Consider the following 12,870-nt stretch of genomic DNA (forward strand, 5'->3'; position numbering starts at 1 on the left):
TGCCCCGGCAGGGTGGGTGGTTTTGTGGGCTTCACACAACCTGAAGAGAGGGTAGGAGCCCATCGCTCAAAGCGGAGTCCTCTAGGGGGGCCTGAGGGAACAACAGAGCGCGTGCCAAGGACAAAGGGCCCGCCCGAGCTGCCGACAGGAAGGGCCGCAGCTCGGGTGCGGGTTGAGGGACCTGGGAAGTATGGTCAGAGAACAGCAGCCAGGTCGAGAAGCCTTTAAACGCCAGACCAGGGGGCCAGACTTCATCCTGAGGCATGGGGAACTCCTCAGACTTGTAGGAGAGACCAGAAGGACCTTTTCGCCAAGTGGGGCTGTGGACATAGGTTCTAGCCTCGAGATATAGAGGTCTGGGAACGGGAGAGCCGGCCTCCTGGGGTAGGAGATGACCGCTCTAGAGGAAACCAGGTGAGGTCTGGAAACAGTCCGAGGTAGAGGCACAACCCAGGCAAAGGTGAGATGGGCTGAAGCAATATGGTTTTCACACTCATCCTGTATTTGGCCTCAAGCTTTGTCCTTCAGTGTACTCCTGGCTCATGCCTTCCCTCAGCATCTCAAGATGCGAAACATCCACTTCAGGCTGAAAGATTTCACCCTTTCCACTGGAAAAGATGAGTTCTCAAAGCACTACTGAAGCATTCCTGTAGATCTAAGCCCTTGGTCCCAGCAGCAACCACCACTATTGGCACCCTGCTACTGAGACCTTCATGGGCAAACCTCAGTGTGATGAGAAGGACCTAGGCTTTGGGGCAGAGTACAGAGTATATCTCTTTACTGACCCTAGGGACAGGACCATATATACAGAAAAGAGGTGAAGAGCTCACTTGGGCTCCTGTGACACTCCTGAGAAAACACTCGAGTCCACTATAACCTCCTTTTGCTCCTGGGGTTGGGGTTTCTTGGCCTTTCCCCCCAGGAAGGGCTCCTGGTCATCCTAGGGTAGACAATCAGAGCCCCTAAAGCTTGTGTTCTATTTGTTTTGGACTCCAGGGAAGCCCCTACCCTTCCCTGGCAACTTGGTTGGCAAGTCACACTCTCTGTTAAATAAGAGTCTGAGGCTTGGCCCAGGCAAAATGATTCTGGTGTGAGCTACTTACAAGGACTTTTCCTCCCAATTTGCCATCCGCTCAAGAACCCAAAGGCTGTCTGGAAGTGGAGACTGTGGTTCCAAGGAGGTCACCAGAAGTCCCCACTGGAATCCTTTTGGCCCCTCCCTTTTAGATTAACCAAAACCTGCTAATTGTGGCAGCCTCCATAGGTTCCCCTCCCCCATAGCCTCTTCCTCCTTTCCCCTCCCCCTTTCATCCGAATGATAAAGGACCAGCCGGCCAGCCGAGCTTCAAGCCCTGGCCCTGCCTCAGCATTCTACCCCTATGCTTTGAGCCCTTCACTAGACCAGGATCCAGCCAAAGTTGTCTAACTCCCCTGCATGGGTCCCTGTAGTGACTCCCGCCTGGGGTCCCATGAGACAGAGTCACCCTCGAAGCCACCCAAGAGGAGGAAGAAGAGATACCTGCGACATGACAAGCCCCCATACACCTACTTGGCTATGATCGCCTTGGTGATTCAGGCAGCACCCTCCCGCAGGCTGAAGCTGGCCCAGGTGAGCTCCCTCACACTTGGTGGTCGGACCTTTCCCTGACCCATTCCCCCAGCAACTCAAGGACCAGGTTTGGCTTTTACCTCCACCTAGTCTCTCTGCTACCAAGACATGTCCTGAAAGCTGAGATACTCAGGGGAGACCCTTCTCCCAGAACTGCACGCCTGTAGGCCTTAGAGGTGTTCCTTTGTGAAGGGGGGGGGTGCTGGGTAACCCCTAGACCAGGCTCCGGGTGAGGGCTGGGGCATTCTTCAATCCCACTCACAGCCCTGGCTGTACCTGGTTTCAGATCATTCGTCAGGTCCAGGCCATGTTCCCCTTCTTCAGGGATGACTACGAAGGCTGGAAGGACTCTATCCGCCACAACCTTTCCTCCAACCGGTGCTTCCGCAAGGTGGGGCAGGAAAGGGTCAGAGCCCAGGGGCAGGGCGGGCACGGAGGCCTTGAGCAACTGAAGTCTGAATGCCTCTACTCAAGCCTACCCCTCCACACACACAGGTGCCCAAGGACCCTTCGAAGCCACAGGCCAAGGGCAACTTCTGGGTGGTCGATGTGAGCCTGATTCCAGCTGAGGCACTGCGACTGCAGAACACTGCTCTGTGCCGGCGCTGGCAGAGCCACGGTGCACACAGAGCCTTTGCCAAGGACCTGAGCCCCTATGTGCTTCAAGGCCGGCCTTACCCGCCACCCAGTCCCCTGCCGCTACCCAGGGAGGGCTTTAGCATCAAGTCCCTACTAGGGGATCCAAAGGAGGGGGTAACCTGGCCCCAGCAGTCCACCCAGGTTGGACAGAGCAGCCCAACTCAAGTAGGCACAGGGTCCAATACGGAGGAGGTGGTGCCCACACCACCCCAGCCCTCTGAGAGGCCTCTGTGGCCCCTCTGCTCTTTCCCAGGGCCCACAAGAGAAGGGGAGACTTCCCAAGGGCCAATCATCAGGCCATCACCCCTCTCCCCAGAGCCCAGGACCTGGCCCTTCCACTTACTGCAGGGTACTCCAGACCCAGGGGAACTATCCAGCGGGAGACAAAGGACCTCTCTGTGGGGTCAGCTGCCTACCTCCTACTTACCCATTTATACTCCCAATGTAGTAATGCCCTTGGCCCCCCTACCACCTACTTCCTGTCCTGGGTGCCCACCTTCAAGTAATCGGGCCTACTGGGGAGTAGCTCCTGAATCCCAAGGATCCCAGAGGCTGCTCTGGGATCTGGACTCCCTCTTTCAGGGAGTGCCACCCAACAAGAGCATCTATGATGTGTGGGTCAGCCACCCTCGGGACCTAGCTGCTTCTGCCCCAGGCTGGCTGCTGTCTTGGTGCAGCCTTTGAAGCCTCTTGGACAGGGACTGCTTTTCTCTTATCCCCAGCTTGATGGCAAACCTAGTTTAGGAAGTGTCAAATGGTCACAATAATCTTGAAACAGCAGGCACAGCCTTGCTGAGAATCCTCAGTTTTTATTGGGCTACCCAAGAAAGGGTTGTGGCCCGGCGGGTCACAAACCTCACCCTGGTCAGTCATGCCTCTGCCTCCCCCATATCCAGGGGCAGAGGTGGAGAAGCAGCCTGGGGCAGTCCTTCTTGGTCCCCATTTTCTTAGGCTCACACACCATCTATCTATCAATCCATCACTATCTGTTGCCTCCTCTCCCTGGCTCCAGGTTGGGGGAGGGATCCAGCCTGAAGTCCTGCCTTCCCTCAACTATCTGGGGAAGAGTTAGCACCTTTTGAGGAAACGTTTAGGAAATGAAGACACAATCCTACACAAATCTTGGGCTGATGCAGGTTGGGAAATAACAGTAAAGGAATTTACAGCATTTTAATTTCAAGTCTGATTTGGGGGCAGGGGATCTTGACTTGGGAAACCACTTGGCCAGAGTCTGAGTTCTGGTTCCTGCAGCTCTAGGATCTCCTGCTGTGGGCTGTGATAACAGGCAAATGGTGATAAGGAGAGCTGAGGGCTCTAGCCAGCTGGGGGGAGGGGGCAATTATTTCTCCAGACATAACTCTGCTGGCTAAGAAGCAGGAGACCACTGGACCTGGGAGGGAACAATAGATCCCCAGGGGTCAAGGAGGTTACTGAGAGGATGGGGTGGGTGCAGGAACTTTTCTATTGCCTCTGCCAGCAGAGGAGCTTCCCCGGCCCCTGCCACCCCAGGCAGGGCTTCTACCCAGGACTAGGGAGGCAAGCTCCCCGGGGCAGAGAGATCCAAGCCAGAGCAACTGCCGAGGCTGTGGCTTGCAGGGCTGCCGGGTGATGGCGTAGGAGTGCAGGGCGTTCCAGTGAGTGGGGTGTCGGTACTAAGGGAGGAAGGAGTCGCAGAGCCCCGGGCACTGTGGCGTCGGGCGGGACCCAGCTCCACTTGACCCACTCGCTCGGCAAACTTGAGTGAGCAGACGGTCTCCCCGAGGTCTTCCGGCCGCGTGGAGATCTGCAGGGAGCAGAGACGGTGGGTGGGAGGGCTTCGTGGGTGGTGCCTGCCATGCAAACGCCCCCCTAAGCCCCGCCCCGCGCCGGCGCCCACCTGCAGGAGCAGCACTGCGGTGGTTCCCGGGCCGAGCGCCGGCTGCAGCAGGCGCGTGAGCTTCGAGTCTCGGAAGGGCACGTGGGGCCGCCGAGCCCGCAGGGCAGCCATCACACCTCCGAGGGCCAGCAGCGAGCGGTTGATAGTCTGCGCCTCTCGCAGGCGCCGTGGGCCGTTCGGGTCTCCCCGGGACGTGCTTGCGGCCGCCACTTTCCATGCGCGCTCGGATCCCGCCAGGTCCACCAGGTGCAGCGTGCCTGTGGGGATGCGCGAGACCCACGTGGAGAAAGGCCAGACCTGTGAGGCCTGTGGTGCGCTGGAAAACACCCTGGCCCAGGCAGTGTACCTGCAGTGCCCGGGGCACAGGGAGAAGCCGTGGAGCACAACCTGAGCGTGACCAGGGCGTGGGAGCGGGAGCTATGCTGGTTCATAGCGGTTGCAGCGGTGGCCCGGTTGCTCCTCCCCAAACTCAGCATCTGGAAAGTGCAGTCAGGGCTGGCCTGGTGTAGGATTCTCACTCCCCAGCGCAAGGAAAGACCCTAGCGGGCAACCTTACCTGGTGTAGGGTCTTTAGGTCAGGCACATCCCAGTGAGTGAGACCTGCCACCTGGATTCCCCCGTGGCCTCCTGCCCCCTGCCTCAGCACCAGGCGTTCCGGAGGCCCTGGGGCCAGGAGGTCCCTGGTGAGAAAGAGAAAGCGGGTAAGCTGGGTAGCTCTGCCTGGCTCTAGGGATGGCCAGAGAGGCCTTAGGCCAAACGAGGAGGAGATCCCACAGGGCAGCTCCAACCTGACTGCCTCATTGTAGATCTCCACCATGCTGAGGGTCACTCGGTGCTGGCCTCCAGTCTCCATTTCCTGGAACAGGGACTGCAGCGCCCTAGGGGCAATGCCAGGGTCCTCAGGTGGGCCCTGGGGATAGTGCATAGTCCCACATTGGACTCACACCCAGGTACCCAGGGCCTTCCCCTTGTCCAAGTTTACTTTCTAACTCACCTCCATGCTGTAGGTTTTCCCAGACCCAGTCTGACCATAGGTGAAGATGCAGACACTGTAGCCTCTGAGGCAGGACAGCACAGCTGGCTCTAGTTGACTGAACACCTAAGGGCAGAAGGGGTGGAAAAATGTCTTGATCACCTCCCTAATTTCCTATTCAGAACCTGGAAAGGTGAGCAGAGTATAACTTGACTGGAATGTGACTCCCAGAGATCACAGTGGGTAACAGAAGAGACCCTCTACCTCCCTGGAAAAGGTGGTAATTTTGTGTGTGTGTGTGTGTGTGTGTGTGTGTGTGTGTGCTGGTTCTTGGATTTGAACTCAGGGCCTTGGGGGCTGTCCCTGAGCTTTTCCTCAAGGCTAGCACTCTACCTCTTGAGCCACAGGGCCACTGCTGGCTTTTTGCTATATATGTAGTGCTGAGGAATCGAACCCAGGGCTTCATGTATATGGGGCAAGCACTTTTACCCCTAGGCCATATTCCCAGCCCGGCCATGAGACTCTTGTCTCCAGTTAACCATCAGAAAACTGGAAATAGTTGTTGGCTCAAGTGGTAGAGCACTAACCTTGAGCTAACGAGCTCAGAGACAGCACCCAGGCCCAAAGTTCAAGTCTCACGACCCCCACCACCAACAACAACAACAGAGTCTCACAGACTTTTCTGCCTGGGCTGGCTTCAAGCAACGATCCTCATATCTCTCATATCTTAGCATCCTGAGTAGCTGGGCTTATAGGCATAAGCTACCAGCATTGGACAAAAGGTGGTATTTTTAAGAATTAGCCAAGCAAGAGCTGGGAATGTGACAGTGGTAGAGTGCTTGCCTAGCATGCATGAAGCCCTGGGTCCAATTCCTCAGGACCACATAAACAGAAAAGGCTAGAAGTGGCACTGTGGCTCAAGTGGTAGAGTGCTAGCCTTGAGCAAAAAGAAGCCCACGCCCTGAATTGAAGCCCCAGGACTGGCAGAAAGAAAGAAAGAAAGAAAGAAAGAAAGAAAGAAAGAAAGAAAGAAAGAAAGAAAGAAAAGAAGGAAGGAAGGAAGGAAGGAAGAAAGAAAGAAAGAAAGGAAGGAAGGAAGGAAGAAAGAAAAAGAGGGGCTGGGGATATGGCCTAGTGGCAAGAGAGCTTGCCTCATATACATGAGGCCCTGGGTTCGATTCCCCAGCACCACATATACAGAAAACGGCCAGAAGTGACGCTGTGGCTCAAGTGGCAGAGTGCTAGCCTTGAGCAAAAGGAAGCCAGGGACAGTGCTCAGGCCCTGAGTCCAAGGCCCAGGTCTGGCCAAAAAAAAAGAAAGAAAGAAAGAAAGAGAAGAATTAGCCAGGCGATAAAAGGGAGAAGATGAGGGGGAGAAGATGAGGGGCTGGGAATGTGCCTTAGTGGTAGAGTGCTTGCCTAGCATGCACAAAGCCCTGGGTTTGATTCCCCAACACCACATAAACAGAAAAAGCCGGAAGTGGTGCTGTGGCTCAAGTGGTAGAGTGCTGGCCTTGAGCAAAAAGAAGCCAGGGACAGTGCTCAGGCCCTGAGTCCACGCCTCAGGACTGGCAAAAAAAAAAAAAAGGGCGGGGGAGAAGATGAGATGTGACAAAAGGAAATAGCATGTACAGAATGTGGGATCCAAAAACTAAGGAGATTCTGAGAGCAGCAGTTGAGGGCCAGATGCTGGGGCCTGATTGCCTTGCTCAAGCCAGGCATTTACTTCTCATCCTTGAAACCAGTTACTGTTTATCCTTTCTGCAAGTTTCCCTCTGTAGCACCTGTTTGGAGGGCCAGAGTAATGCAAAGGATGTGCTCAGAAAAGGCCTGTGGGTTGTGAAGGATAATGGTCAGCCAAGACTGCTGGAACCTGGTACCTGAAAAGTAAAGAGGAGGCTGAGGGGGAGATACAACTGAGACAGCTATCCTGTTGGCAGCTGGATACAGTAGTAGCCTTCTGAGCAACAACATGGCCAGCTTTAGTACCAGAAAGGTCCCTAGTGCCTAGATGGCTGTCACTTCTGCATGAACTCTAAGCTGATAGCCATGAGGACACAATCTAGAATCACCAGAGTGGGTGCTAAGAATTCCTGACTGAGCAAAAGAATCACTGTGAATGTTGATGCAGAAATGAAAACAGTTGAATTGTTTCATAACAGATGCTTTGGGTCTAGACACACCACATAGAGAAGGCAGTGTCCAGAAGGCAGTGGACAAGAGAAAGGAAAGGAGGGTGTGCAGAGCTCTAGTTTGGGGTAGGAGCTGTGGCCAGGGGGACTAATGTGACAGAAGACAGGTGGGTGCAAAATGAGTCAGTAGTGTGCCCTCTGCCCTTGCCAGTCATTCACCATACTGTACCTGGGAGACCAGCAGGTGACCTGGGTCTACGTTGTCTCTACCTAATCCCCCCTCAGCTCTGAGACTCCCTGTCAGTTACAGAAGCTCCAGAGGCAATACCTGTGCAAATATGAAACAAGTGGGTGGGCTGGGCCATGAGCCACTGCTTTTCTACTGATGTCTAGCATGGAAATGGGATAAAAGAAAAAAACAATGGGGTTCTGCCCTTACAGGTGGACCATCTAAATCCTCAGGAGGAGTGGCCAGCCAGTGAAGCTTGAGAGGGGAAGGTACTAAGTCAACACCTGTGGGGTAACTGTCCTCTACCACTATAGCACCCAGAGATGCTCTACAGCCAGTTCTACCAAGCCCATGATACTCTTTTTTTTTTTTTTTTGCCAGTCCTGGACCTTGAACTCAGGGCCTGAGCACTGTCCCTGGCTTCTTTTTGCTCAAGGCTAGCACTCTGCCACTTGAGCCACAGCGCCACCTCTGGCCATTTTCTATATATATGTGGTTCTGGGGAATCGAACCCAGGGCTTCATGTATACGAGTCAAGCACTCTTGCCACTAGGCCATATTCCCAGCCCGCCAGTTCTACCAAGTAGTCAATGTCACCTCAAACTGTGGCTGGTCCAGCCTCCCAGGCATTCTAGTAGTTCCATTCCCTGCTGGAGCCCACCCTCCCTTTTCCAGGTGGACAAACAGAAAAGAGAAGGGGAAATGAGCCTCTTATGGACTTGTAAAGTTCAGGACCAGTGAAGAAAGGGGCTGTCACACCTCCTCCTGGCTGGCATCTGGAGGGAAGACCCAGTCCAGGCAGAAGCGACGCTGGCGCCCTCTATAGCAAGTGGTGATGGAGCCACCAGGTCCAGGCTCTAGGTTCATCAGGCTAGAGGATGTTCCCGGCCTCAGACGACACAGGACTCGGATATTGCCTGCAATGGAGATCAGATTAGCAGGTCACATTCTTAGCCCTGAAGCCCAAAGAGGCTACACTTCCTCCAGCCCGATCTTCCCATTGCTCCCTGCCCCAAGCCACCATACCCTTAAGCTCCAACAGACGCCCTGGGCATCCAGTTGGGGGCCTCTGATGCCCCTCAGGATGCTGAGACACAGCCCTTTCAGATGACAGTGCCCCCAAGGCCCAGGACACCTGAGGGAATAGGGATGTGAGGAAGGCAAAGACAGGTCTCCAGGCAACTCCAAATGTGGTGCAATGCTGACAGCAAGTGAGCCACTGTGTGGCCACCAACTGTGGTGGGCTACAATTTTCCATGGTTGTCAGTCCCAGTGGGTCTGAGGTGGAACTTAGTAATCTTAGGTAAGGATATTATATCATCTGTTCTTCTGAGTTTCTCAGCAACTGGTTTACACAGAATAATAACAGTGAGCCAACAACTGACCCACGGATGCATACGACTTCCTAAGGCTAAGAAGGGAGAGGTAACAGAGGCTCTCCCAGGAATGAGAAAGCTACCCCCAGACACTAGGAAAGGAGGAAAGATGGAAGTCTAACCTGGCCTTGGGCCTCACTCAGAGAACCCTGGCAGCTTTGGGTAAAGGTGCTGACCAGTCCTCGGAGGTCCCCACAGCCCTGACGAAGGCTGGCCATCCGTGCTCGAAGTCCTGGAGGAGGATGGATGTTGAGAAGGAAAGCCCAAATGCCCAGAGGGCGTTCCACAAGCCCTCTCCCCCCAGCCCTTACCTGCCAGCTGCCCATGCACCTGCTGCAGCTCCCGTCTGCAGTTCTGCTCTGTCTCCTGCTGGAGCTGCTGAAGGGCCCCTCGAAGGCCCTGCAGCTGCACCTCCTGCACTCCCAGCTGTCCCACCCAACCCCACCCCTGTCACTGAGGAAACAGGCACTTGCCAGACCCTACCTCAGATTCCCCCTCCCAGTGCCTCAGCCCTGTTTATCGGTGGGACCCACGCCCACCTGGACTCGGAGGGCTTCTGTGGTGTCTTGGGCCTCCTGCAGCCGGCCCTGGAGCTCCAACAGAGCCTCTGCCTCCTCCTGCAGGAGGGTGGGAGCTAGGTGGGCCATGGAACCAGTTAGCAACTCAGAAAGGGGAAATCTTTGGGCCCATTTCACAAATAGGAAGGGCAAATAAAAAGTAGCCAGTACAACTGAATCCATGACTCCCAACTCCCTGCAGGGCTCCTTCCCCTAGTTCCTCTGCTTTCCTGGGGTCACTTAGAGATGCCACTAAAGAGGGTTCTGCCTCTTGTGCATCCCAGGGCATGTCTGTAATCAAAGATGGCCCCCTGACAGGGCCTGCTTCAGAAAGCACCAAGTCCTGAAGAGGCTGAGGCATTGTTGGTAGATGCCAGATGTGCTGTAGGAGCCTGGGCTTCAGGCACAGCAGTAGTCAGGGAGCAGGGTACCTGTGAGGGCCTGGTAGCAGGGCTGGGGCCCCAGTGTAACAGGAGGTCTCGAGTGAGGCTCAAGCTTTGCTTTAAGGCCTCATTCTCCAATGTGAGATGCTGAACCCGTTTTTCTGAATCTGTTGCCCCCTGGCAGAGAGAAAGAACGTAATGCCTTCAGGACCCACGGAAGACTCCAGTCCTCCTGCCCTGCTCCATAGGCCCACTCCAGCAGCCTTACCACTCCCAAGCGCAGTCGGCCCAGCTCCTCCTCCTGCTGCTCCAGCTGCTGCCTCAGCTCTTCCAGCTGCAAAGGAGTCAAAGGACAGAGGGAACTCCTTTTTTATTTTTATTTTCTGGTCAGTCGTGGGACTTGAACTCTGGGCCTGGACCCTGTCCCTGAGCTCTTCAGCTCAAGCTAGTGCTCTACCAGTTTGAGCCACAGCACCACTTCCAGTTTTCTGGTGGTTAATTATAGATAAGAGTCTCACGGGCTTTGCTGCCTGAGCTGGCTTTGAACCTCGATCCTCAGATCTCAGCCTCCTGAGCAGCTAGGATTACAGGCTTGAGCCACTGACGTTCAGCAGGGAACTCCTTTTTTGGGGTCTCCCACTCCCCAGTTCCTGCAGCTCTTGGGTCCCTCACCTGTCCAAGGATGAGCTGCTCCAGCCGCTGCCAAGCCCCCTGATCTTCCCCCAACTGGGAAGGCCTCCATCCTTGGGCCTCACCCCTTGGTACTTCATTGAGGATAGGTGTGGGATAGGAAGGGCTTTCTTCTGGTGACAGAGATCCTGGAAATGGGTAGACCTAATTAGGATTGAGAATCTGATTGGCCTGAGTCCTGAGGAGTACAATTGGGTTTAGTACTCTGGATTCCAGGCCACCCATGTTCTGATAGACCTTCTCCTCCCACAGGCTATACCCCTTACAAACCATCTAGGGTGGGGAGCTGCACTGGTGAGGTTGGCTGAGTTCCCTGAAGCAGAGCCTGCCTTCCTCTGGGGCTCTGAATCCATGTTAGAAGGGCCAAGAGCTGACTGGTCAAGGTCAATAGTGGAGGGACCTCACCAGGCTGTGAAGGAGATAAGAATAAGAGAAGAAAGCTGGAAGCGGGTGGCTCATGCCTGCAATCCTAGCTACTCAGGAGGTTGAGATCGGAGGATCTCAGTTCAAAGCCAGCCAGAGCAGGAAAGTCTGTGAGACCTTTTTTTTTTTTTTTGGCCAGTCCTGGGTCTTGAACTCAGGGCTTGAGCACTGTCCCTGAGTTTTTGCTCTACTACTTGAGCCACAGAGTCACTTCCTGCTTTTTCTGTATATGTGGTGCTGAGGAATCAAACCCAGGGCTTTATGCATGCTAGGCTAGCACTCTACCGTTAAGCCACATTCCCAGCCCTGTTGTGCAATTCATCTCCATTTAACCACCAGAAAACCGGAAGTGTCAAAAAGTGGTAGAGCGGGGCTGGGGATATGGCCTAGTGGCAAGAGAGCTTGCCTCGTATACATGAGGCCCTGGGTTCGATTCCCCAGCACCACATATACAGAAAAAAACGGCCAGAAGTGGCGCTGTGACTCAAGTGGCAGAGTGCTAGCCTTGAGCAAAAAGAAGCCAGGGACAGTGCTCAGGCCCTGAGTCCAAGGCCCAGGACTGGCCAAAAAAAAAAAAAAAAAAAAAAAAAAAAAAAAAGTGGTAGAGCGCTAGCCTTGAGTAAAAGGGCTCCCGGACAGCACTCAGGCCCTGAGTTCAAGCCCCACAACCGACAAAAAAAAAAAAAAGAATCAGAGAAAAGAAAACGGAGAGGCAGGGCTGTGGGGACCACAAGAACAGAGGTAGTGAGAAATGATGGCTGAAGACAGCCCCTGTGTGGCTCACCTTGTCCAAGTTGGGAGGATTTTCACCGCCCTCCTCTGCCCCCAGCTGGACGGAAAGGAACTCGGCAAGGCGCAGGAGAGCTTCTTCCAGGGAAACCTCGGCTGGACGGCCCTCAGCTCGCGCTTCCAGGCCATCCCCAGAGTCGGAGCAGCCTGCGAGGCGGCGCGTGGGGGGCGGGGGGTGGGGGGGTGGGTTCTGTGTCACGTGCAGGAGGGTGGGGCTGCTCTCCTCCCAATGAGGTCACCCTCCCTCTCCACTGCAGGGCTTGCTCCAGGTCCCCGTCAGAGCTCCGATCCCCCCCCCCCACACACACACACCACTTCCCTACCGGCCAGGCCGGTCAGCTCGGTCCACAGTTCCGACGACAGCCGATCGGGATGACGACGACTCCTGGGCTTGCATCCGGCTCTCTAGAGAGGGAGCAAGGAGCACCCCTGAGGAGGGGCAGGAAGCCTGTGATGGGCTCCTTCCCTCGTGGAACTGGGCCAGAGGGCTGCCGCCGGTCTCTGCTTCCAACACCTGGACCCAGTCAGGAGTCCTCAGCGCGGCCCACTCCCCAGCGACCGCAACCTAAGGATTTCAGCTGTGCCAGCCTGCCGCCACCCGACCTCGGGGTGGGGGCGGGGGTCCGCCCGCGATGCAGACCCACCCTGCTCACCTGAGCGGGGTCCCCGGGGTCCGCAGCTGCCGCCGCCCCGCCATCCCTGCGGAAGAGGCTGTAGAAGATATAGATGAGCAGCGAATAGAAGGCATACATGGGCTCGCGGGGCGGCCGAGAACCCCGCTACGTGCCGCCCCGCGTCCCGACTCGCCACCGCACCCGCCCGCCGCAGTGCCCGTGCGCATGCTCGCGGCAGCCGCCCCCACGGCCGGGATCCCACGGGTGGAGGACGCGCGCCTCGGGGCGGGCGCGGGGACCAAGGCCCCCAAAACGGGAGTCACCGCGGCCTCACCCAGTAGGGCTCATCCCTTCTCCCTACCCTACCGGCCGACCCCGTCTCCGTCTCACGGCGCCCACAGCGGCCTCATCTCCGGAAGCCGAGCCCGCGCTGGGAAGCCACCCCAGTACGGGCAAGCTAACAGCCCACTCTCAAGGTAAAGGTGCGCAGCCTCCTCGCCCCGCCCAGGGCCCATCGGACGCCCCACCCCTCCTCTTGAAGCCCCGCCCAGACAACGCGCCCACCCCCGCCCCGCCCCCC

General features: G+C 56.1%; 2 protein-coding genes across 3 annotated transcripts; one reads left to right on the forward strand and one right to left on the reverse strand.

Moving 5' to 3' along the window:
• Positions 1–276: 276 nt before the first annotated feature.
• On the forward strand, positions 277–3,416 carry Foxh1 (forkhead box H1). The gene is made up of 4 exons (XM_048358374.1): positions 277–460; positions 1,325–1,609; positions 1,896–2,000; positions 2,105–3,416. The coding sequence occupies exons 2-4, from the start codon at positions 1,436–1,438 to the stop codon at positions 2,930–2,932; spliced, it is 1,107 nt and encodes a 368-aa protein (XP_048214331.1). The 5' UTR covers positions 277–460; positions 1,325–1,435; the 3' UTR covers positions 2,933–3,416.
• Positions 3,404–12,516, reverse strand: Kifc2 (kinesin family member C2). 2 transcript variants are annotated; one of them, XM_048358368.1, is made up of 18 exons: positions 12,330–12,514; positions 12,000–12,081; positions 11,672–11,823; positions 10,735–10,873; positions 10,447–10,592; positions 10,043–10,108; positions 9,823–9,951; positions 9,374–9,451; positions 9,146–9,260; positions 8,957–9,066; positions 8,485–8,593; positions 8,218–8,375; positions 5,119–5,223; positions 4,913–5,034; positions 4,681–4,804; positions 4,471–4,600; positions 4,125–4,381; positions 3,404–4,031 (listed from the first exon to the last, which is right to left on the reverse strand). In XM_048358368.1, exons 1-18 carry the CDS (start codon positions 12,426–12,428, stop codon positions 3,777–3,779), a joined length of 2,376 nt encoding a protein of 791 aa, XP_048214325.1. In that variant the 5' UTR covers positions 12,429–12,514; the 3' UTR covers positions 3,404–3,776. The 2 variants fall into 2 exon arrangements, with proteins under 2 accessions (XP_048214325.1, XP_048214324.1); XM_048358367.1 differs by having other exon boundaries at positions 8,957–9,260; positions 9,374–9,468; positions 12,330–12,516.
• Positions 12,517–12,870: the final 354 nt, after the last annotated feature.

Source organism: Perognathus longimembris, chromosome 12 (genome assembly GCF_023159225.1).
Source record: "Perognathus longimembris pacificus isolate PPM17 chromosome 12, ASM2315922v1, whole genome shotgun sequence".
In the NCBI taxonomy this organism is placed as follows: domain Eukaryota; kingdom Metazoa; phylum Chordata; class Mammalia; order Rodentia; family Heteromyidae; genus Perognathus; species Perognathus longimembris.